General features: G+C 36.8%; 1 protein-coding gene across 11 annotated transcripts in view; it reads left to right on the forward strand.

Annotated features, from left to right (window-relative positions):
• Positions 1–23,838, forward strand: part of CC2D2B (coiled-coil and C2 domain containing 2B) — a 95,079-nt gene that overhangs the window by 20,391 nt on the left and 50,850 nt on the right. For 10 of the 11 annotated variants that reach the window (XM_047824822.1, XM_047824824.1, XM_047824829.1 and 7 more), the window contains 8 exons: positions 3,342–3,551; positions 5,058–5,155; positions 10,425–10,565; positions 12,228–12,336; positions 12,533–12,651; positions 14,909–15,086; positions 17,689–17,839; positions 18,669–18,816. In XM_047824822.1, the coding sequence (XP_047680778.1) occupies positions 3,342–3,551; positions 5,058–5,155; positions 10,425–10,565; positions 12,228–12,336; positions 12,533–12,651; positions 14,909–15,086; positions 17,689–17,839; positions 18,669–18,816 (1,154 nt within the window). Of the gene's footprint in view, positions 1–3,341; positions 3,552–5,057; positions 5,156–10,424; positions 10,566–12,227; positions 12,337–12,532; positions 12,652–14,908; positions 15,087–17,688; positions 17,840–18,668; positions 18,817–23,838 lie in introns of those variants that run through there. The other variant, XM_047824832.1, reaches the window with a different exon arrangement.

Raw genomic sequence — 23,838 nt, forward strand, 5'->3', positions numbered from 1 at the left:
GTAGAGATTTGGGAATATGTAAAACTATATTGCCATGGTATTCCCAGAATTACCTGTCTAATGAATTCTTAATTTCAGATATTTTCAGTATAATTTTAGCTTTAAAATGTTCTTTTGACATTTGATTCTTATGTATATATTCCAGTTTTCTTCTAGAATACTCCCATTTTTTCATGTATTCTCCCTTTAACTCTGTTTTTTAAACTTTTACTCTATTTTTTAAAAGGCTTTTTGTTGTATTAAAACATGTATGAAAAGTTATAAAATCTCTAGGTGATATCTTTTTTTCAGAAAGGTTCTGTCCTTTCCTTTGTTAGGCATATTGAGTGGGGATAATAAATCTTAACCCAGTTCGAGACTTTATTGATTTCAGACTGGGTTGCAGTTTTGTTAAGGTTCAATCTGTATCTGTATCCTCTGTTTACCTAATCTCTTTCCTGCTTGACTGAAGAGAGTGGTATTTTCTTTCCTTTTTTTTTTTTTAAATCAATTGCTAACACATATCCAAATGCCTAGCATAGACACTCAATGAGTGCTTGTATTATTTGTAATGCAACCTCAGTAGATGTCAACTTTTATAGTCCTAGTATACATCAGAAGAGAAAGACATCAGCTGACTGCCATAATCTTGGAAAATATTATTTTTTGCATGGTGCCTGTCACACCATGAGAGACTGGTAATGTCTCTGCCCTATCCTAATTTGTAATATTACACATTTACTGACATTTTTTAAATGAGCTTTCCATCCCCAACACACATACACACCCAACATTGCAATGTCTTTCTGTTTTTTCCAGTTTGGTTACTATAAAAATCCATATCCATTAAAAATAAAAATGAAAGAGGGGTGCCTGAGTGGCTCAGTCGGTTGAGCGGCCAACTTCGGCTCAGGTCATGATCTCACACTCCGTGAGTTCAAGCCCCGCGTCGGGCTCTGTGCTGACAGCTCAGAGCCTGGAGCCTGTTTCAGATTCTGTGCCTCCTTCTCTCTCTGACCCTCCCCTGTTCATGCTCTGTCTGTCTCTGTCTCAAAAATAAATAAACATTAAAAAAAATTTTTTTTAATTAAAATAAATAAATAAATAAATAAAAATGAAAATGAAAGAATGAAAAAGAGGGAAGAGGGAAAACCCCTAGATTTTATCTCATCTTGTTCTTTGCTCTTATGTGGCATAGCATTTACACCTTATAGCGACAATATGTTTTATCTAAATATTGCTGAGGATAAAGCACAGATATTTTGACATAATTATCTGAGATGAGTCTTCTTAGGGAGAGAGATCCTTGAAACAACTTATAGTTTGCTGAATGAATGAACGAACAATTGTATGAAAAGAAATAAATGCAAAATGTATAATTTTTGGAGAAATATTAACCACCATCCAGATTAACCTTTGTAACCACCATAATCCCAAATTGGAAACCACTGGGCTGAACAAGTATCTTTTTCCTCAAATGCCTGTGTTCTCGCTTTATCCAAGCACAACTTCAGTATCTCATGGACTCTTAGACTTGGAAGTAAATGGAAATGTCACTTCACCAAGCATCTAAACTGAGTATTCAAATTCATTCTGTAGCATCCTTAACAGATAATGTTCTGGAATTTGTGTCAGCCAAATGCTTCTGCCTGCTTTCCCCTTTTATCTTCTCCACATTTGTTACTCAGCCCAGCTAGCCTTGGAGGCAAGACTCATTTGGGGTTTCTCACCAGAATAAAAGAAATATGAGGGCGACTGAAGCATAGGTAATAGCTGCCCAAATACCAAAGTCCTGTCTTTGTTCTTGCCTCTGCCAGATTCCTCTACCCCAGGCCTTATTTGCCTGTTTGCTGAGTAGTTTTGCCTGACCATTTGACTATGCCCTTTACTCCCTCTTCCAACATTCCTCTTATGCGTTTGCATAGATTTTATACTTGTCGCCAGCTTGGATTTTTTTTGCATTTATCCAGCCTTTGATTTATTGTTGCCTAGATCTTTGTGCTTTTGGTCTAACACACTTACCTACTTCTAGAAGTTCTCTTAATCCTCTGACTTAACTGACCAGTGATGAATCTGCTCAATAAAACAGGCATCTCTAGCTTAGGAACTCTAATTTTCAAAAGTTTATTTATAATTTGGTTGCTTAATACCAAAGCCGTTTATTTCATTGGTGTTTTTGCCTGGTAGATGACCATTTTATTGCCAATTAACTAAATCTTATAAGTGGAATCAAGAACAGGTTTTCTTCTCTGAGTTGGTCCTTACATAGAACATAGAGACTTACAAGATAAGGATAAAACAAAACAAAACAAACTTTATGGCTCTTCTCTTGCCTCCCCTCAGGCCAGTGAGGAAATAGGGGAATATTCCTGGCTCAGGAGAGAGTAGATAGGGAGAAATGTAGGCATCATACTGGTAACCTACAGTCCTTGAGAAGCACTGGGTCTGCCACACCAAGTCAAAGGTACAACAGCAATTTTTCAGTGTAACAGCGATTGTAATAGCAATGGCACAGACTGGGAAGCACATCCTATTACACCAGACTGATCCAGAAAGAGGGCTCGAGCTCTCCTTTTTAGGTGGATGCAGTCATGGATCTTATTGAGAGTGGCTAGGCATTCATGAACTAGGCTATCTATGCTGAGTAACCTCTTAACTCTCTCAAATTACATCACTAAAAACTAGTCACGTGCATATTCAAACACATGTACTTAAATTCAGAATAGTGTACTAAAACATAATTGAATCATTTGGTATATTGGTTAAGGTTTACAGACTTCAGCTAATTTAGGGGCAGTTTGGTTTACACGTGGAGACAATCTCATGTATAACAAAAGATGGTCTCCTTGTTAGGTAGCATTTATTTTGAGGGTCCAGGCCCCTCCAGGGGATTTTCCAGGGCATTACCAATATATTCACATAAGAACAATGTTTTAATAAGGGTTTACCACTTAACTCTGGCCCATGGATGACTATTAGAGATCATCAGGTAGTCGAACTATTGACCCAACAGACCTAAACTATTAACCCAACAGACCTAAACAGACCATTTGTCATAATGTTTCTATAGGAAATCATTGTGAGGCTTATAACTTGAAAGTGTAACTTCTACCAGCACACAACAATAAGGTATGTGACACTAATTTATAGAAAGATGATTAAAATGATGCAATATAAATATATTTTATGAAATCAAGAGCCATAATCAATTTCAAGGAAAAAAAAGCAAATTATTTATTGCTTTCCTATAGCCCTTCATTTTCTTACAGTTAATGTGTTACTTTTATAAGGAAAAATCACTTATAATTTCAAAAGACATACAAAGAATAAAGTTAACATTATGTACATATTTTTCTTAAAAGGCAGTGAAACCTGATCTGGAAAGCTCTATGAGGAACAAAATGGAAGGTCAAAGGGAAATGTATCAATTAGATCTTAACATTGTGGGTTTGCAGTTCAGCCATCATCCTCTCTTCAATCAAGAACAAGTGTTATGTGCTAGGCTGCTTCAACTTTATGAGTGTTTTCAGGACAGGCAGCAACAGAATTTACCTCAGCTGCTTTATGAGAAGGTGAGAATGGTTTTTATTCTATTTATAGAGTTGACCATTTAATATTGAAAGAGAAAACAAGTCATGCAGAGCAAGCTATCACAGAACCGAAATCAAGAGTCAGATGCTCAACAAACTGAGCCACCCAGGTGCCCCTAGTCCTGCCCTGTCTTAATTACTATATTTAATTGTTAAATTATAATGCAGTAGGACAAGTGATTCCTCATTTTTTCTAGGATGTTTTTGTATGCTCTTAAAGATTTGATCTTCCATGTGTTAGAATTAGCCTGTCAACTTCTATTTTTAAAATTCTATTACCGTATTTACTGTGATTGCATTATATTATTATATTAGTTTCAAAAGAAATTTTATCTTTATTCAACGTTTTTTTTTTAATTTTTTTTATTTTTGGGACAGAGAGAGACAGAGCATGAACGGGGGAGGGGCAGAGAGAGAGGGAGACACAGAATCAGAAACAGGCTCCAGGCTCTGAGCCATGAGCCCAGAGCCTGACGCGGGGCTCGAACTCACGGACTGCGAGATCGTGACCTGGCTGAAGTCAGACGCTTAACCGACTGCGCCACCCAGGCGCCCCAGAAATTTTATCTTTATAAAAATTGTGTTTCCTTATCCAAGACTATCATATGTCTTCCTATTTGTTGAGATCTTCTCTGATTTCTTCCAGTAAATGTTTATATTAATTGATTCTAGTCTTAGAGTTCCTACAAACTGTCCCTGTGACACATTTCTCCTATGCATGTTTAAGGATACAGTTTCCTCCAGTTTTATTTCTCTAAAGATATTCTCTATGGATATTTCTGCTTTATACTTTCCTCAGTATATCTTTTTCTTTTCATTTTATTTTTTTCTTGTTTTCCTATGTTATACATTTATTTTTTATAGAGAGATATAGATATAAATGCAGTCATAAATATACATATATAGATATGGATGTGATGTTGGCAGTAGATATGGACAAAGACAGATAAACATATCTTTTCTGTAACCATGGAAGAACCCCAATGTAACTGTGGAAGATAAGGTAGATTCCTGTGCTCAATATGCCATCTTAATTGGTTGGCATTTTTTTTACATTAATTAATGAACTGATTAGAAGGTTCTAGGTATAATGTTTCTTTCTTTTTTAAATTCATTTTGAGAGAGGGAGAGAGAGGGAGGGAGGAAAACGGGGAGAGGGAGAGAGAGAATCCCGAGCAGGCTGTGTGCTGTCAGCACAGAGCCTGATGCAGGGCTCAGTCCCATGAACTGTGAGATCATGACCTGAGCTGAAATCGAGTCAGATGCTCAACCTACTGAGCCACCCAGGTGCCCATAGGTATAATGTATTGAGGTTATTTTCAGTTCTGCCCCAAGGTACTTATATGAAATATATTTTGGAAGATAAGACAGTAATACACAAAAGGTTATACAGTTGTGCTTCTGCTGCACACACCTGGACCTTCAGAGAAATTGGAGTATTGGTGACAGTGGATGAAATGTACTAAAAAGCTCTATTCTTTGTTGTAGCTGATAGCACTGAGAGACGCTACCAAATTAGCAAGTGAAAATTTGGAAATAAGTCAGCTAACCAAAAAATCTTTACAAGATTATTATTGGCAGATAAGGTAGGTTTTTGACTATTCGTGTATTTCTCAAGCATTTATTAAGAAACTCCTTAGAGTATTGCACTTGCTATGGAAGATATAAAATAAGAAAAATACAAGGTCCTCACTCTTTAGACAACTACAGACATGGTTCCAACCTTTCCTTAAGACCCAGTTTTGAAAAAAAAAAATTTGTGTAAAAATATTTCATAGAAGTGTCACATGAAAGTAGTTGTAATTTACACATCCATTGATTTAAAAAAACACATGCTAATTAAAAACCACCATGAGTTCACTAATATTTTTTGGAACATATTAGCCTCAAGTGTTTGTATATATTTGAGAATTAATCCATGTATACGTATGTACAAGATAATTAATTCAGCTAAAAACGTTACTCAAAGAGCATATAGATTTAAGGATCCCTGTAAAAAAAAAAAAACATGGTGTACAAGTTGGGAGCCATAAGCTTATAGAGTAGTTGGGAAGATAAGTTAGGAAAGTATGAAATAACTAAATAAAGTACGTCTCAAGGACACTCCAAAAGCAAGAAATCTCACTGGGAGGTACTTATTGTATAGAAAGTTCACTTATGCACAAAGATAAAATAAATGTCTATATAAGAGAGTGACTTGATAGTTAAAGAATTTCCCTCACTCCCTGCCCATTGACCTGACGTGGTTCTACAAACTCTAGAAGCAACAGTCAATTTAAATAATTGGTTTCCTAGAATAATCTAGTTAAACACAAACAATGTTACCTGAGAAACTTGATATATACCTTGCACAAGTCCTGGCACATAATGAGTTCTTGATAAACATTACTTGAATGAATGAATAGAAGCCACCAGTATTTACAAAACCATAAACTGGTGTTATTTATAAGATTAACTAAAATTAAAGGCAAAGAACAGACATTGGCACAGAGCAAGTAAGCTTTAATGAAGAAAAGAGAAAAGTAGGCTTTAGATGGGATCTGATGATGGTAGATAAGGGCCTACCACTATGCACGTGTGCACGTGTGCGTGTGTGTGTGTGTGTGTGTGTGTGTGTGTGTGTGTGTCGGAGGGTCATTGAAGATATCATTGCTTTATCAAAGCAGAAAAAAGCGATGTAATAGATTTACATTCAGGAAAATTCTTAGAGTGGTGTTGAAATGCTGCAAAGAGTAGTTTGTGGACATTTGAAAAACAGTGTTTCCATTAGAAAAGATATATTTAACCTTTTATGACTATCTAACCTTTTTTGTGCCTGATACCCACAATGAGCTGGTCCCCAGGATAGAAAGCTGTAAGTCATTCATGAACCCCCTTCTTGCCTCTCCTCTCATCCCTCACCTCCAAACAGTAAACATTCCCACTGATTCTGCCTTATTTCAGGTGCTTATCTCATAGCCTGACTACTCAGTCTCCTAGAATACCTCTCTTTAAGCCATGCTCCGTATTGAAACCAAAGTGATTTTTCTAAATAAATAAACCACAATTAGTGGTTTCCTATTACCTTCACAATAAAATTCAATAGCTTTAGTATGATCTGTAAGGCCCTATGTAACCGGACTCCTGCTTCCCTCTCAAGCTTCATGTTAGGGGATTTCTGCTTTGGAATTTCATAGTTGAGTGCCCTAAATGGACTATGTTGTCTAATATCTAAGTATCCTTGTTTTAATGCCTCTTGTTTCTAGAAGGTTCTTTCATTGTTTTCTACCTGACACTTAGGCAACATATGCATTTTATTCAATTTCAAGTTTCTCAGGGAGGCTCTTACTTGCCCATTAGATTAGATTAAATTCTTTCTCTCTCTCTTTATTTTGTATATTCACATGGTATTTACATATTCCCCCTTTCATAATATTCATTATATTTGTAATTACTTGTTCTGCATTTTTCCCTGTTGGGATATTAGTTATCAGCACCCAAAATATTCCCTACCACATAATAGGTATTTATTATGTGTTTGTTGATTTGAATTGAGTGTCACATACTCTTAAGTTTTCCCCTGCTATTGCCTTTTAGCTCTTATTTATGCCCACACTCTAGCTGTGTGGACTTCTGTTATAACACCTATAACATTTTATTGCATTGGTTAGTTTACGTGTCTGTAAGCTTCTTGAACCCAGAGAGTATATCTGTTTATCTTTGTATCCCTCTTTTTTTTTTTTTTAATTTTTTTTTTCAACGTTTATTTATTTTTGGGACAGAGAGAGACAGAGCATGAACGGGGGAGGGGCAGAGAGAGAGGGAGACACAGAATTGGAAACAGGCTCCAGGCTCCGAGCCATCAGCCCAGAGCCCGACGCGGGGCTGGAACTCACGGACCGCGAGATCATGACCTGGCTGAAGTCGGACGCTTAACCGACTGCGCCACCCAGGCACCCCATGTATCCCTCTTAACTAGCACAGTGCCTGGCATGTAGTAAGCATTCAGTGAATATTTGCTGAATGAATAAATGGCAATGGGCTTCTATTTCTGGTAGACTAGATTTCATGAATGGCCCTTTTAATGAAAACAACTAAAAATGTCTGATAAAATATGAATGTTATCTTTATAAACATATTCCCAAAATGGCAAAAAGTAAGGAATCTGCAAAAGCCAAAAACAAACTGAAAGGAAAAATCATTCCTCTAATCATAAAAATTAGAGAGGGGTAAAGCCAGCTTTTATGCTGAGGATATTTGTTAAATATTAGTAACCTTGAGCTATCATTCAGATGGCTTCAGGGAGTACCAAAAGTAGAAGATAAAGAAAGCGAAGGTCAACTTAATTGGAAAGTCTAGTAAGAGATCATTCTATAATGGGTGTTAAACCTCATGAAGGGGGAATATAAAGAGGATGACAAAAAAATTTGTCTTGGACTTTGTCACTAGGCAGAAGGGGGAAAATGCTTCTTGGAAAATTCATAACCACAATCCAGCATTCATACAGATTTATAATCTGACTTCATAGTACTTATGTGATCTAAAATATCAGATTTAGAACTGAATTTAAAATAGTCCCAGATTAGTAGTGACAGCAGACAATTGGCAAAGCCAATAAATATTCTTTCTGGAAGAGCACAAATTTAACCTTAGCTCAGAGATTTTCACAGATTTGGAATTCTAAGGAACATGAGCTTACAGTAAAAAATGAATCAGGAAGTATTGAGGAGCAATAAAGGTGGTAAATATGCAGGCAATTCTCAGTGAACAAGTGATGTAATGGTGTCTCATGGGTATAAAAACATAGAGTTCAAATGTATCACTTGTAGAATGGAGTAAAGAATGGAGGAGGATAAGAGTAATTAAAGATATTTGCATTGTTCAGAAGGAGAGTAAGGGTAAAGCTTAATATTAGACTTTGATAAATCAAGGGCTCAGATTTTAACTTACAACATCTAAAGGAAAATACAGCTTTCAAGTCAATAGGAGAGGAAAATGAGACAATAAAGAAATATTCAAACAATCCAAAAGAAGACAAGAAAAGAGAGAAAAAGGAACATAGAAACATATGAGACAAGTAGAAAACATAAAAGAAAATGGAGTGAAACCTAAATATATCTAAATGAGCTAAGTGCTCCATTTTTGTCTAGGTTGGTAGACTGGATTAGAATTTAGAAAACAAAATCCATATGGAACAACCTAAGTGTCCATCAATAGATGAATAAAGATATGGTGTACACACACACACACACACACGCGCGCACACGTGCATAGACACATACACACATATACCACAGAATATTACCGAGCCATAAAAAAGAATGAGATCTTACCATTTGTGACAACATGGACCTAATGGGTATTATGCTAAGTGAAGTAAGTAAGACAGAGAAAGACAAATACCATGATTTCATTTATATGTGGAATCTGAAAACAAAACAAATAAATGAACAAAAAGCAGAAACAGACCCATAAGTACAGACAACAAACTGGTGGTTGCCAGAGAGGAAGGAGGTAGGGGATGGACAAGATGGGTGAAGGGGAGTGGGAGGTACAAGCTTCCAGTTATGGAATGAATAAGTCACAGGGATGAAAGGTACAGCATGGAAAATACAGTACTAGTGTATTGTACTAGTGTTGTAAGGTGACATATGTTAGACAAATTTGTGGTGAGTATAGTATAACTTGTAGAATTGTTGAATCATTATGTTGTACACTTGAAACTAATGTAACATTGCGTGTCAACTAAATTTCAATAAATTTTTTTAAAAGGAGGAAAACCAAAACTAAAATCTAATTGTATGTTATTTATAAGAGACTTATCTAGATCATAAAGATATGAAAAGTTAGGGAATAGAAATAATGGGAAAAAATACCATACAAACACTAACAAAATAAAGCCAGCATAGCTATATTAATATAAGGTAAAATAGATGTTTAAGGCAAAAAGTTTTACTAGGTATAAAGAAGGGTACATCAAAATAATGCAGTTTAATTAAGATGTATTTATATATATGCATACACACATATACACATATATGCGTATAATAATATGGCTTCAAAATATATAAAGCAAAATTGATTAGAGGAGCACCTGGGTGACTCAGTTGGTTAAACATCCAACTTCACCTCAGGTCATGATCTCGCGGTTTGTGAGTTCGAGCCCTGCGTTTGGCTCTGTGCTAACAGCTCAGAGCCTGCAGCCTGCTTTGGATTCTGTGTCTCCTCCTCTCTCTGCCCCTCCCATGTTCATGCTCTGTCTCTCTGTCTCTCAATAATAAACGTTAAAAAAAATTAAAAACAAAAACAAAACTTAATACAAAAACTCTTGCAACCCAATTTAACGCATGAACATAGTTACAAACATGCTAAACAGAATTCTGTCAATTAATACAGTGAAGTTGTTGGGGCCATTCCAGGAATGCAAGGGTGGGTGACTTAACATTAGAAAGTCAGTGTAATTTGTCATACTAATAGTGTGTTTGCAAAGTCATGAAACAGAAGAGGCATCTTCAAAAACTGTAGATTACCAATATCCAAATCATATGATCACTACCCCATCCAGCAAAGTATCTCTAAATTTGAAGCAATAGTTTCAATTGTTGATCTGGAAAAAAAGTATAACAAATACACTGCAGAACATCTGGAAAAGTCTGGATTTTAGCAGGGCACTTTTGAATTGTGAAAAATCTTCCAGTCGTAAAGGAATTAATCTCTTAAGTGGAATTTCTATAGCTATATCAAGACGTGGGTAAAATGCAAAAAAAATCATAAGGTGGGGGTATACAGAACAATTCGTCAGTACATTCTTCCAGGCCATTTTTAATGATTTCTATTAATGACCAACGTATTTTTGATCTACCATTATTGTTGTAGTAATACAAAACAGCTTTATGATTTAGAAAGAGGAAAAGACTTCTCCCTATTACACAGTATATCACGGACTTGGAAACAAATAAAATCCCTCCGACAACAGCAAGGGTTTACAAGCACCCCAGTAAAGTTACAGTTTCAAAGGTGAGTGGCTACTCTGTTTGCTCTTATAAGTCTCCTGAGGAACCGCCCATGAATAACTGGACATTTACAGTAACTGGGAGAAAATCCAGAAGCTAGACATCTACTTGATGTCATCAACAAAGGACTTGTATTTTGAATACTTGAACAATCCTTAAAACTTAATGAGACAACTTGATTTCTTAAATGGGCAAAAGATTGGGGTGCCTGGGTGGCTCAGTTGATTAAGTCAGACTTCGGCTCAGGTCATGATCTCACGGTTTGTGGGTTCAAGCCCCGCGTTGGGCTCTGTGCTGACAGCTCAGAGCCTGGAGCCTGCTTCAGATTCTGTGTCTCCCTCTCTCTCTGCCCCTCCCGCTACTCACACTCTGTCTCTGTCTCTCTCTCTCTTTCAAAAATAAATAAACATTATTAAAAAAATTAAAATGGGTGAAAGATTTGAACAGACACTTCACTAAAGAAGGCAAATGGATGGTAAATGGACACATGAAAAGATGCTCAGCATGGCATGGCATGTCAGTAAAGAAATGTAAATTAAAACCACAGTGGGATAACTATACACCATTTAGAATGGCTAAAATCCAAAACAAGACAAAATTAAAATGGCAGTAACAAATATTGATGAAAATATTGAGCAGCAGGAAGTCTCATTCATTAATTGCTGATGAGAATGTAATTAGTGCAGCCATTTGAAAACAGTTTGGCAAAAAAAAAAAAAAAAGAAAGAAAGAAAGAAAGAAAGAAAGAAAGAAAGAAAGAAAGAAAACAGTTTGGCATTTTTCTTACAAAGCCTCACATAGACCCAGCAATCATACTCCTAGGTGAAATGTATAAGTCATAAAAACATGGTTAGTGGAGGAGATGGTTACAGTTCAAATCTGTATTTGCTAATCACTTAAGCTGTGTGTGAATACATTGAAATCACTAGTTCCCTCCCCACAACCCATGTCTTTTTCAAAACTAAGAAATTAGTGTAACTTCAGCCTATTAAGAAAGACATTTACTTTGTTGATTTTTTTTTCCTGCTACAGTGGTTTTTAATGAAAGTGCTTCTTGTGGTTTTTTTTTTTTAATTTTTTTATAATGTTTGTTTATTTTTAAGAGAGAGAGAGAGACAGTGTGACAGGGGGAGGGGCAGAGAGGGAGACACAGAATCTGAAGCAGGCTCGAAGCTGTCAGCACAGAGCCCGACTCAGAGCTCAAACTCACGAACCACGAACCACGAGATCATGACCTAAACCATGAGATCATGACCTGACCTGAGCCTAAGTCAGAAGCTTAACCGACTGAGCCACCCAGGCGCCCCAGCTTCTGACAGTTTCTGAACCTAACCCAGCATGAAACTTTTTCGTAGAGTTCTGAATTCACGTAAACTTGCTGACTTGCCTCCATTCCTTTAAACCAGTCTGATATGCCCATGCATTATGAGCCCCTGGACGGAAAAGGAGAGACAGAGGTGCCATAAGTTTGTTCAGAACAGCAGTTCTAGACCAATACCACCTGCTCACCACTCACTTTTACTCTCACTACTAATGTTCTTGGGGTGTACAATTATTTGTTGTAAGAGATTGGTCGTGTGTGTGTATATGTGTTAAGAACACCTCTAACAGATTTCACATAGTCCCATTATTTCTGCTTCAAATAATTATGTTTATTATCAATTAGGGTAAAAATGAATAAATGTGATGAGCAAAACCAAGAAGAACTGTTAGAAATGTCTGAGACTCAGAAGAAAACTGAAGGAAGAGCATTTAAGAATGGGGATAAATGGGAGGTATTTATATTTCAAAATAACATTCAACTCCTCTTTGCTGGTTATAACATTTAATTGTTTGGTAGAATAGGAAATCTTGGTATTTGTAACAGTTACCCAACAAAATGACAAACCTAAGAAAAGTGTAATTTCAAGAATTCTTGTCTTAAGCAGTGAACTTATATTGTAAATTATATATTTATGTTTTGGTTTCTAGAGCCTCTCATACTTAGCTTCAGAACTTGAAGAAACAGATATTGAAAGAATAAGACCAATTACCTTGATGCCACAACTTTCTTTCACTACAGAATTAACAAACTTATCCAAGTGTTCACTGTAAGCATTTTAAAGGATTATTTCTTCATTATATATTGTCTGTTGTATTGTTTTAATAATAGTATTAGACTAATAGTATTAGAGTGAATACCAGATGCCAGGCACTTTACTAAGGTTTTAAATACATTTGCACATTTAACTGCAACCATATCTCTGTGGTATTATCCCCATCGTAGATTTGGGGGAATTTATGCTTATGAAGGGTAAGTTGCCCAGGGTCACCTAATTCATGACTCAGGTAGGACATAAACCAGTTTGGTTTGGTGATTGTTTTTTGTTTTGCTATGGTACTAATTTTTGTTCAGGTATAGATAGCCACTGTAGAAAATAAGAGTATGTGGTTGCCCACCTCTTGCTTCCATAAGTATTCTGTATCTGGAGGAAAATTTTCTGCTTTATACAAACTTCTTTCCTTTCCGGTTGTGGTTTTTTTCCTTGAGCTGTGTTTTCTCCCTATTCCTAGGACATTCATGCAAAAACAGATCTCATACAGATTCCCATTTCTCCCATCTCTGAGCCCATGGACCTCATCTCCTTTAAAGGAGATGGATATAGCATCTTGGGACATTGAACTGGGTCCAACTTTTCAACATCTCTGCCCCATGGGACACTTTGTACCCATTCATCTTTGAGTATTGTATGAATGTGCATCATTTAATACAGCATTGGAGGGTAGTAAATGCCCGATAAATATTTATACTTATGAAATGAATGGATGGATGATTACATTTGAAATGAACATAAAGAGTAGCAGACACAAAGACACAATTACCACTACCCTCTTTCTGACTAGCAAAGTGCAGCAGTGAAGCAATGCTTTATTTGTTCTGCACCTACTTCCAAAAAGGGCCTGAGATAATTATTATGTAAGACAGGCATACAAAAGGACCATCTAAATGAGGATGAGAGAACAAGAGCCACAAAATAGAAGCTAGAAGTAAAGAGTGGGAAGAGAAGGAAGAAGATATATGTGCTGGAAAACCTAGGCTAAAACTTAGTGGAAATCAAGGCAAAAGGAAATGGGACATGTTCTGTCTTTTCAAAGCCAATGCTATTATGGGGCACTGCTGTCATTATTCCCTTAAAATGTCCAGTTGAATAAGGATTGATTCTCTAGAAAGAAGAATATACCGGTGTCAGGGATAGAGATGAAAGGAATACAAGGATTAAAGAAGAATTATAAAGAGTTTATAGGTGACAAAAAAGGCAAGATTTCCCAAAGATAAATATAATCCTGAATTAATAGATTTTCATAATCAGTTCATGAGCTCATTGTTAAAACTACTTTCAGAGGGCAACATTAAAAAGTAATTTGTAAAAAGTAAAAAGTAATTGGTAAGATGCTTAGAAGAGGCCAACAGGGAGATAAGAAAAATAAGTAATCTTTTGTCTCCTGAACCTCTGAAAAGGTTACAGAGAACATGGGCAGGTATGGAGGCTGGGAGATGCTGGGCCCCTAGGATGATTATGGTGGAGAACAGAAGGGCATGTTATGGTTCATCCCAGAGCTTATCTTCCAACCAGTCTTCTCCCTTCTGAAAAAGAGAAGCCCTAACCATCATTAGGTCAGTTGCCTTGCAGCTGAGAAGATAATTCAATAAATGTTGGTTGAATGAACAAATGAATGAGTGGCCGGAAGACTCTCTTTAGGAGTTTCATATCACTTAAGGGATCAGTTTGACTTCCCAGCAAGTGTTTCATAGAAGCCCCAGGGAATCTGGCTTGCCTCTCTGGTCTTTGGGGTTAGAGAAAGAACGCCCTAGAGAAAAAAGAGTGTGCAGCCTAAAGCCTAAAGGGGTTTATAAAGACCTTTAAGAGGACACAGCAACTCTGTTGACTTAGAGCCGCCTCACTGAGGTTATTGAAAACATGGTGTATTTCTTTTAAAAGTGTGTCTTTCTTCTAGAAGTTAGAAAATATTTTTGAGTTTTTAATTCAAGCTCCTCCCCCCCCATTCCTAAGTCCCTCAGTTTTCTCCTCTTAGGAGACTAAGTTACAGTTTAGTAAAATAAATAGCAGAGTGATATATAGTACCTTGACTTTACTTCTTTATTTTTAAGTAAATATCTTTAAAAAAAATATTTGAGTAGGAGAGGCTATTATCCACACATAGGCAAGCATTATTTGGCTCAAAGATAACATTAAATGGTTTCAAAAAAGGTCATACTTTAACATGCTTAGGTACATTTTGAAAAGAACAATATTTTGTACCTGTCTTGCTTTTCAAGGATCCTTTAAATATTTATTTAATTTTTAGGCATGAACAAAAGAGGAGAGCCAAAATTCAGAAGCTTAAATATTTTATTAAAATATTATCCAATGATAAACAGGTTTCTTGCACGTCCGTATCTCCCCTACAGTTTGATTTTAAAGTCATGTTTCAGCAAATTTTCAATATTCAGATAATATGTTGGCCAGAAACAATTTGCTTGGAGGTATGCCATTGTCATTTACTTCTGTATCTTATTTTATGTCATACATACTTTTATATTTCTTGGTAGCTACTGTTATATGTGACAAGTAATTTCTGTTTAGAGATGATCGATCTGTATGGGTAGGCAAGTCATTTATAAATAATGTATTTGTAATTCAGCAATAGTCTTTTATACTACAAGTATATATTATTTGATTTGTGGTTGTTCTAAATATTTCCATTCTCTCCTGCTGAAATTCCTACCAACCCTGGATGTGCAGCATTACTATTCACTTGCTAGCAAGGTGTAAGGCAATTATTTAAACTAAAATGAGTAACATAGCTTTTGTAAGTGCTGTTTGATTTCTCCAAATAGTCCCAACCCTGACTTGGTGATTTCAGTCTTTTGCTGAATTTGTAAGTATGTATGTATGTATGTATGTATGTATGTATGTATGTTATTTATTTGTCTGTTTGTTTATGTTTTGGATCCCTTTAAGAAGCTGATGAAAGAACATACATATAACAGACTCCTAATTGCTGTCCAAAGGCCCCATCATCAGAACCCCTGCACTAAATGAAGAAGAAAATAGGACAATGGAGAAAAATTAAAGACAGTAAAGGAGTCTACATAGGAAGTCTTGGCTATAATGGGGGTTAAACTTGCAACTAGACTTGAAAGGAGAGTTAGGAGGGAATAAAGATTTGTGTATATGAGCATGGGCTGAGGTTTGAGGAGTGAGGAAAGAATTATAATTATAAATCTAAATCAGAGATATGTTTACAATACATAAAATAATTTTTTCTATCTCTGCTCAGAGGCTACCTTCATTTTGTTTATCTAAACTTTACAAGTTTCTATCATCTTAAAATGCACCTCTGTTGAAATTCCTATTTTAAAAATATGCTAAGGTATATACTGACTATACTTTCCTGTTGTACTTAAAATAAACTGTGATACAATAATCTAACCACTTGAAGTTTAAAACTTGCCCCCACCCAAGTAGACAAATGTGTATTTTGAGTCCTTCATCATCGTACTGCCACTTAGAACATGATCTTAACAAACTCAGAGGCAGGGAAGGAAGGGAATCTAGCTAGGAATAAAGTGTACCATGAGCTACTGAAAAAATTGCAAAATAAATCTATTTATTTAGATAGCCTAACAGATGCTAACCTACATTTTGAATTGAGGAACTCCTTGCCGTTCCTCTTTATTCCTTTCTCACCTTAGTCAAACTGAACTGCTTGGTTTTTTTCCCCATACATCCTTGCCATTTCCTACCTCTGAGCTTCTGAACATTCTAGTTCTTCTACTCACAAGGCCCATTTTCATTCTTGACACTCCATCCCAGCCACGCAGTGGTCCAGAGAGCTGCCATCAGGGGACAAGGCTCTACCAGGAGACTTCACAGAGGTGGAACTCTCTACCTTTACAGTTACTACCCAGGATCTGGTCTCCAGCCCTGCAGTCTCAGAAACTGAATCTGATAGTCCCGTGAGAATACGTCTATATCCCCTAAACAAAACACAAGACTGATGTGTAAAATCAAAATGCCAATTTTACATTTGAATATAGTTATCAGTGCATCACCTCTCTTCAGATAGCCAGTTTACTGAGTTGCAGTAAGAAATTTCTCCATAGACCTGAATCCTATAAGTCCATTAACTACACCCCTATAAACTTTTCTACATTAGGGATGCCTTTGTCAAGGAACTAGTGTGCTGACTTATATTCACTCTTACAAGGACAGTGCTAAGATGACCGGAAAAAACATTTGCCTCTTTGACTCTCCTTTTTCTCTACTTTTCTGGTTAACCACCCATCCTTTTGATTGACACGTTCTTATCTTTCAGGAAGCATTTTCTCCCTCCTTGATTTCCTTCTTCTTTGAGCACCTATCACTGTTTCCCCAAACACTGACAACACAGTATAAGTCAAAATAAGATTTTTCTAAAAAACCCATTAGGTTTGTAGTTATGGCAGTGATGGGATTGTAGTATAGAACAGCACGCAGAATCAGAAGTCCCGGGTTTAGTATGGAACTGTCTACTCAGCACCTCCCTACTCCTTCTTCTGGGACTCTTTCTCCCTCCCGTACCTCCTATAGCTTATTTAACTTGTCCTTGGACTCCATGAACCAATGGATCTCCCCTTTTGTTGAGCAATTCAACCTGGGTTTCTATCATTTATAATAAAAACTAATGTAGTTTCATATAGAGACTCAGTTTCTTCATTTATAAAATTGGAAGAATAATGCCTATTTCCTATAATTTTTATCAGGTTTAAATGAGATAAAGAACTTTAAAAGTGCTATCCAAAAGCAAGTTATTCAGGTATTGTGTTATATGTACCCATATGCTCAGAACTGTATTTGTAATCCTTTTATTCAATTCATTTTCTTTGAAACCACTAAAAGGCATTGTATTTTTAAGGACATGTGATTATTTCCTTTTCTTATAATCATGTGGATGAAATGCTATACCTATTTTATATTCTAGTATTTTTAAAAAAGAATAAAAATGTGTTAGTGAAGATTCTTATTTTAGCTTTTAGCTTTTTATTTATTTATTTATTTATTTGGTACTTCCAGTGAGCTATCAACTGTTTCTTTTATATTTAGGTTTATGAAGTAAGTCAAAGGACAAGCTTACTGGCAAAACTGTATTTACCTTTACCTAACAGCACAGAGGTGAAAAGCAAAACTGTTTTGGAGTATGTAGAGTTTAGCTCTGATGAGCTGGTCACACCTGCATATGGAGAAGTAGGAAGCAGTAAGTTTATTTAAAACGTCCCCTCCCCCACCTCTATTCTCTTTTTGAACTCTGTATCCCACGCGACCCTGGATCATTTATGTGAGTAAAGAATGCTATGTTTACGGTATCAGGTTTGAAGTGTGTTAAACTCTCCTTTCAGATGTTAAACCAAGATTTTTTACACTTTGTCTTGAATCATCAGATCTTTGGGAAATCTAAAATTTGGAATCAGCACCTGTGCTTTTCCTAAATTATCTGAAACAGGAGCACGGTGCTCTGTGGAACAGGAGTCTGATCCTGAGTGGAGAGACTGCTCTGCTTCTACCTCTCCTTCAGTGAAGCCTAAAGAAGCTCCAGGACATGTTGATTTGTCTTTGAACTGAATAGGGAAGGGAGAGAGAAGGAGGGAGAGAAAGAGAGAAAAGGAGAGAAGGGATGTATTGTTAAGCCCCCTGGAGACTGAGAAAGAAAATGGGTAGAGGGAGAAGACTCAGGAATATAGGGAAAAAGGACGGAGTAGTAGCTAGTTTGGTGCTTGACCTGCTGCCAGTGTCCTTTCCTTCTGGAAGCCACTTCCAGAAGGAATGGTTAAGAAAAGTTCTGGTTGTAAAGAGAAGACAGTAGAGACGTTCATCCCTAGGTTTTCCTCTCTCTTTTGTAGTCTGTTTGAAGTCGTCTGCCTTGAGGTACCTTAGATGGGAAATGAGGGAGAGCTCTAAAATTAGAGCCTGGGGTCACTACAGAACAGCCTTGGGTTCCACAGGTAAAAGTCAGGGGAAAACATCTACAATGTGTTAAACTCTGTGCTTTATTTAAATTGCATGTTTTTAATGCTTTTTATATACAGATGTGCCTTTTATTCTTGAGGGAAATGCAACTGAAGAACTTTGTCTTTTGACATCAGGAAAACTTAGCTACTGTCTATCATGGGCTTTAGACGAAAATGGTATTCCTCTGACACCCAAGTCGCATTCCTTAAGATCTGCTTACTGCAGGTAATAAACTTATTTTATTTTATTTTATTTATTTATTTTTAATTATTATTTTTTAATATGTAATTTACTGTCAAATTGGTTTCCATACAACACCCAGTGCTCCTCCCAACAGGTGCCCTCCTCAATGCCCATCACCCGCTTTCCCCTCTCCCCCACCCCCCATCGACCCTCAGTTTGCTCTCAGTATTTAAGAGTCTCTTATGGTTTGCCTCCTTCCCTCTCTGTAACTTTTTTTCTCCCCCTCCCCTCCCCCCTGGTTTTCTGTTAAGTTTCTCAGGATCCACATAGGAGTGAAAACATATGGTATCTGTCTTTCTCTGCCTGACTTATTTCACTTAGCATAACACTCTCCAGTTCCATCCACGTTGCTACAAAGGGCCAGATTTCATTCTTTCTCATTGCCGAGTAGTATTCCATTGTATAAATAAACCACATCTTCTTTATCCATTCGTCAGTTGATGGACATTGAGGCTCTTTCCATAATTTGACTATTGTTGAGAGTGCTGCTATAAACATTGGGGTACAAGTGCCCCTATGCATCAGTACTCCTGTATCCCTTGGGTAAATTCCTAGCAGTGCTATTTCTGGGTCATAGGGTAGGTCTATTTTTAATTTTTTGAGGAACCTCCACACTGTTTTCCAGAGCAGCTGCACCAGTTTGCATTCCCACCAACAGTGCAAGAGGGTTCCCGTTTCTCCACATCCTCTCCAGCATCTGTAGTCTCCTGATTTGTTCATTTTAGCCATTCTGACCAGTGTGAGGTGGTATCTCAGTGTGGTTTTGATTTGTATTTCCCTGATGAGGAGTGATACTGAGCATCTTTTCATGTGCCTGTTGATCATCTGGATGTCTTCTGTAGAAAAGTGTCTATTCACGTCTTCTGCCCATTTATTCACTGGATTATTTGTTTTTCAGGTGTGGAGTTTGGTGAGTTCTTTATAGATTTTGGATACTAGCCCTTTGTCCGATATGTCATTTGCAAATATCTTTTCCTATTCCATCGGTTGACTTTTAGTTTTGTTAATTGTTTCCTTTGCAGTGAAGAAGCTTTTTATCTTGATGAGGTCCCAATAGTTCATTCTTGCTTTTAATTCCCTTGCCTTTGGAGATGTGTCAAGTAAGAAATTGCTGCGGCTGAGGTCAGAGAGGTCTTTTCCTACTTTCTCCTCTAGGGTTTTGATGGTTTCCTGTCTCACATTCAGGTCCTTCATCCATTTTGAGTTTATTTTTGTGAATGGTGTAATAAAGTGGTCTAGTTTCATTCTTCTGCATGTAGGTAATAAACTTTTATGAAATAATACCAATCTTCAGCAAAGCATCACACAGAATCTATATCTGTAAAAGGGAAAAAAAACTCTAGCAGTGGTTAGAGCAGGTCAGTTTATTTGGACTATTTATTTTTATTTGCATTTACATGTAAGTGACTGTATCTCTTTAATGCTTAGGTTAATAGCTACATGGATGATGACAGAGACGGTTCCATAGCTCTTGCAGGCAGGGGCCAAGTACTCCCAAGGATTTTATTTGTGAAGCCTTTATATCTCCCAAACATTTTGGATTATGAAAGAATCATTTATGCATTATCAGTTTGCTAGAAGAAAAATCCTAGAAATCTTATTCATGTCCCAGGACTTCTTTATTTATTTTTTTTAAGTTTATTTATTTTGAGAGAGAGTGAGAGAGACAGAAAGAGTGAGCACGAGAGTGCAGGGTAGGGGCAGAGAGAGAGGGAGAGAGAGAATCCCAAGAAGGCCCCATGCTGTCAGCACAGAGCCTAACATGGGGCTTGATCCCTCAAACTATAAGATCATGACCTGAGCTGAAATCAAGAGCTGGACGCTTAACCAACTGAGCCAGCCAGACGCCCCTATGTCCTAGGACTTCTTAGAGAAATTGGGATTAATTTCTAGATTATACCACAAATAGGATTGCTAGAATTAAGTACAGTAAAATTCTATAAAAATGATAATACTGGTTTATATGTTTGCTGCATTTAAATAAAATAGTAAATGTAAGCGGCAAGTGGTTTCCATCATTTAAAAATTAATGAATGATGATAACAAAAAGATGGTCTTTCCCCTCCCCATCAAAACACATATTTGTTATTATTTTTTAATAGTATGGAATTTTTATGTGTTTTTTTAAGTTTATGTATTTATTTTGAGAGAGAGAGAGCACACACAAGCAGGAGAGAGGCAGAGAGACAGGGAGAAAGAGAGAATCCCAAGCAGGCTCTGTGCTGTCAGTGCAGAGCCTGACGCAGGGCTCAGATTCACGAACTATAGATCATGACCTGAGCTGAAATCAAGAGTTGGTCGCTCAACCAGCTGAACCACCCAGGCACCTCTAAACACATATTTTTAAAGGACGTAGTTATATATCCAACTATATGACATTATGGAAAAGTCAGAACTGTGGAGACAAAAAAATATCAGTGGTCGCCAGGCATTAGGAGGAGGCGGGGATGAATAGGCAGGACACACAGGATTTTTAGGGCAGTGAAACTACTATCTATATGATATTATCATTGTAGATACCTGTCATTACATGTTTGTCAAAACCTATGGAATGGAATGTATAACACCAAAAACAAACTGTAATGTAAACTGTGGACTTGGAGTGATAATGATGTGTCAACCATTGATTGTAACAAATGCAAGTCTTTTATTGTGATGAATGTACTAAATTATACATCTGTTAAAGGATGTTGATAGTAGAGGAGGTGGCATTTTTTGGGGGGTGGGAGCGGGGGTAGGAGATACATGGAAACTGTGCACTTTCTGATCAGTCTTGCTCTGAACCTAAAACTCTAAAGAGTCTATTTTTAAAATAAAATAATTTTTAAAATTTAAAACATTGCTATAAGTAACGGGTTAAACAGGAAACCAAGACTGAAATTAGAGACTATTTTAAAAATAACAATGAGATCACTGTGTATAAAACCAGTGAGATATGGCCAGAGTGACAGTAAGAGTTCAAAAATGCTTTCCTTGGCAATAGTTTTAGAGAAAAAAAACAAAGTGTCAGTAGCACTCAGCAATTGATATTGAGGAAACTGAGGTCAAGAAGTTTTAAGAAGAGGCTGAAAATAAGAGAGACAGTAGAATCGAAGTATAGGTTTCTTGAAAGTTGGGGCAATCTTTATCTTCCTAGAACAAGTAATGAAATCCATAGAGAAAGAGCCAGAATGTACTAGAAAGAGTATGCGATCCTTCACAGAAAGAAGATGTTGAACCAGAATGCAAGTGAATAGCTATGGCTTCAGAGAAGAGGAAATATCTCTTTAAATCAGAGGAGACAGAAATAACTATGTAGACAGAAACAAAATTTTAATGATGTCCTTGTTTTGCTGAGTACACAAGGTCATCTCCTTAGAGACCTGAGTAAGGGCATTTTAGAGAAAAATGGAAAATTAATAAAGGTAATTCATTTGGAGCTAGTGAGTAACCTTTTAATACTCTGAACCATTATTTGTTTTTATTTCTTAGTTTTTCCCTAGCATAGTCCCCACTGCAGCTATTTCCAATCTTTGCCTCATCATACTATTCCTTGCTTTTTTTCTTGGAGTCAAATGTTTGTTCTCCTTACTCTGAAGCTTTTATACAGGTAATTTGGAACTTTGTCCCCTTTAGGATCCTGATGATGTATTTATATCCCTTTTTCTTACATTATCTTTAACTATTCCATTTCCCTAAGCTGTTAGTCTTTGGTATCCAAGAAGCCTTCTTTGTTTTAAAACAAAGAAAAACCCAGGCATTTGATTAAACTCTGAAGACCTGTCTTGACCATTTTTCCTGTCCAAGTCCTCATTTGTGTGGTCTACTCATCTTTGTACTTTGCCTCCACTTTTTATTCACACATTCCCTCTCTAACTTAACCAATTTATTCCTGAATGCTACCAGTGAACTTCTGGCCATATTCACTGGCCTGTCCGTATCATTTCACTTCTTGAAGCTTTTTCTCTGATGGCATCTGTGATGCTGCAGGTAGCAGTTCCTTTACTTGGGAACTCAAGTTTACAAAAGATGGAAAGCAGTTCTGTGAAAGATCAGGACAGATGACAGATTTCAACAGGAAGTGAATTGCAAGAGAAGGTTTCAAAGTCCAGAGTGCTCTCTAAAGTAGTTAACTTGAAGTAAAACTTTATAGCTGGGGCCTCTGTGATCAGCATCATTGGTTCCAGAACTCTCCTCTACAGTTGTGGGTGCTCAAGGACTGGTGCTGAGAAGGTGTTCCAGAAACCTAGGATGGGTGCTCCAAAAAGCAAGGCTGGCTTGTGAGAGTCAGAGCGTGGAACCAAAGGAGATCCAAAATAAAGGCTTCATTTATTCTCTGATTTACTCATTCATTCATTCATTCATTCATTCATCAATGAGCTGGAGATGAAGCAGTGAATGAAAAGAAAATCTTGGCATGTTTTAATACCACACTGAGCACATCTCTCTAATCTCAGTGATTGTTGTCTAGAGTTTTGGTTTAACACATTTTTAAAATATGAAACAGTTTTTCTTATGCTCATTAGTTAATTTACTTTTCTGCCATGATTGACTTTTGTATTTGCACCTGTTTATCTTTCACACTTTCATTCTACATTTACTTTTCTTACTGAAAATTTGCTCCTTTAATGATTCTTCCACTCACTTTCTGTGGCTAGCAAATTTGTTTAGTTATTGTATATATTTATTTAGTCCTCCTACTTCTTTGAGAGAGAGAGAGAGCAGGGGAGAGGGCAGAGGGAGAATCTTAAGCAGGCTCCCTGCTCAGTGCAAAGCCCAGTGCAGGGCTGAGTCTCATGACCGTGAGATCATGACCCAAGCCAAAATCAAGAGTCTAACACTTAACCAACGGAGCCACCCAGGTGCCACCTTTGTCCTCATTCTTGAATAATAGTTTGGGTGTAAAATCTGAGGTTGATTTTTATTTTATTTTCCATTGACACTTTGAAGCTAGAATTGCATAATTTTCTGGGATTTATTATTCCTGTTTAAAAGTCTGCCGTGTTGGTGTTTTGTAGACAGTCT

Source organism: Prionailurus viverrinus, chromosome D2 (assembly GCF_022837055.1).
Source record: "Prionailurus viverrinus isolate Anna chromosome D2, UM_Priviv_1.0, whole genome shotgun sequence".
NCBI lineage: Eukaryota > Metazoa > Chordata > Mammalia > Carnivora > Felidae > Prionailurus > Prionailurus viverrinus.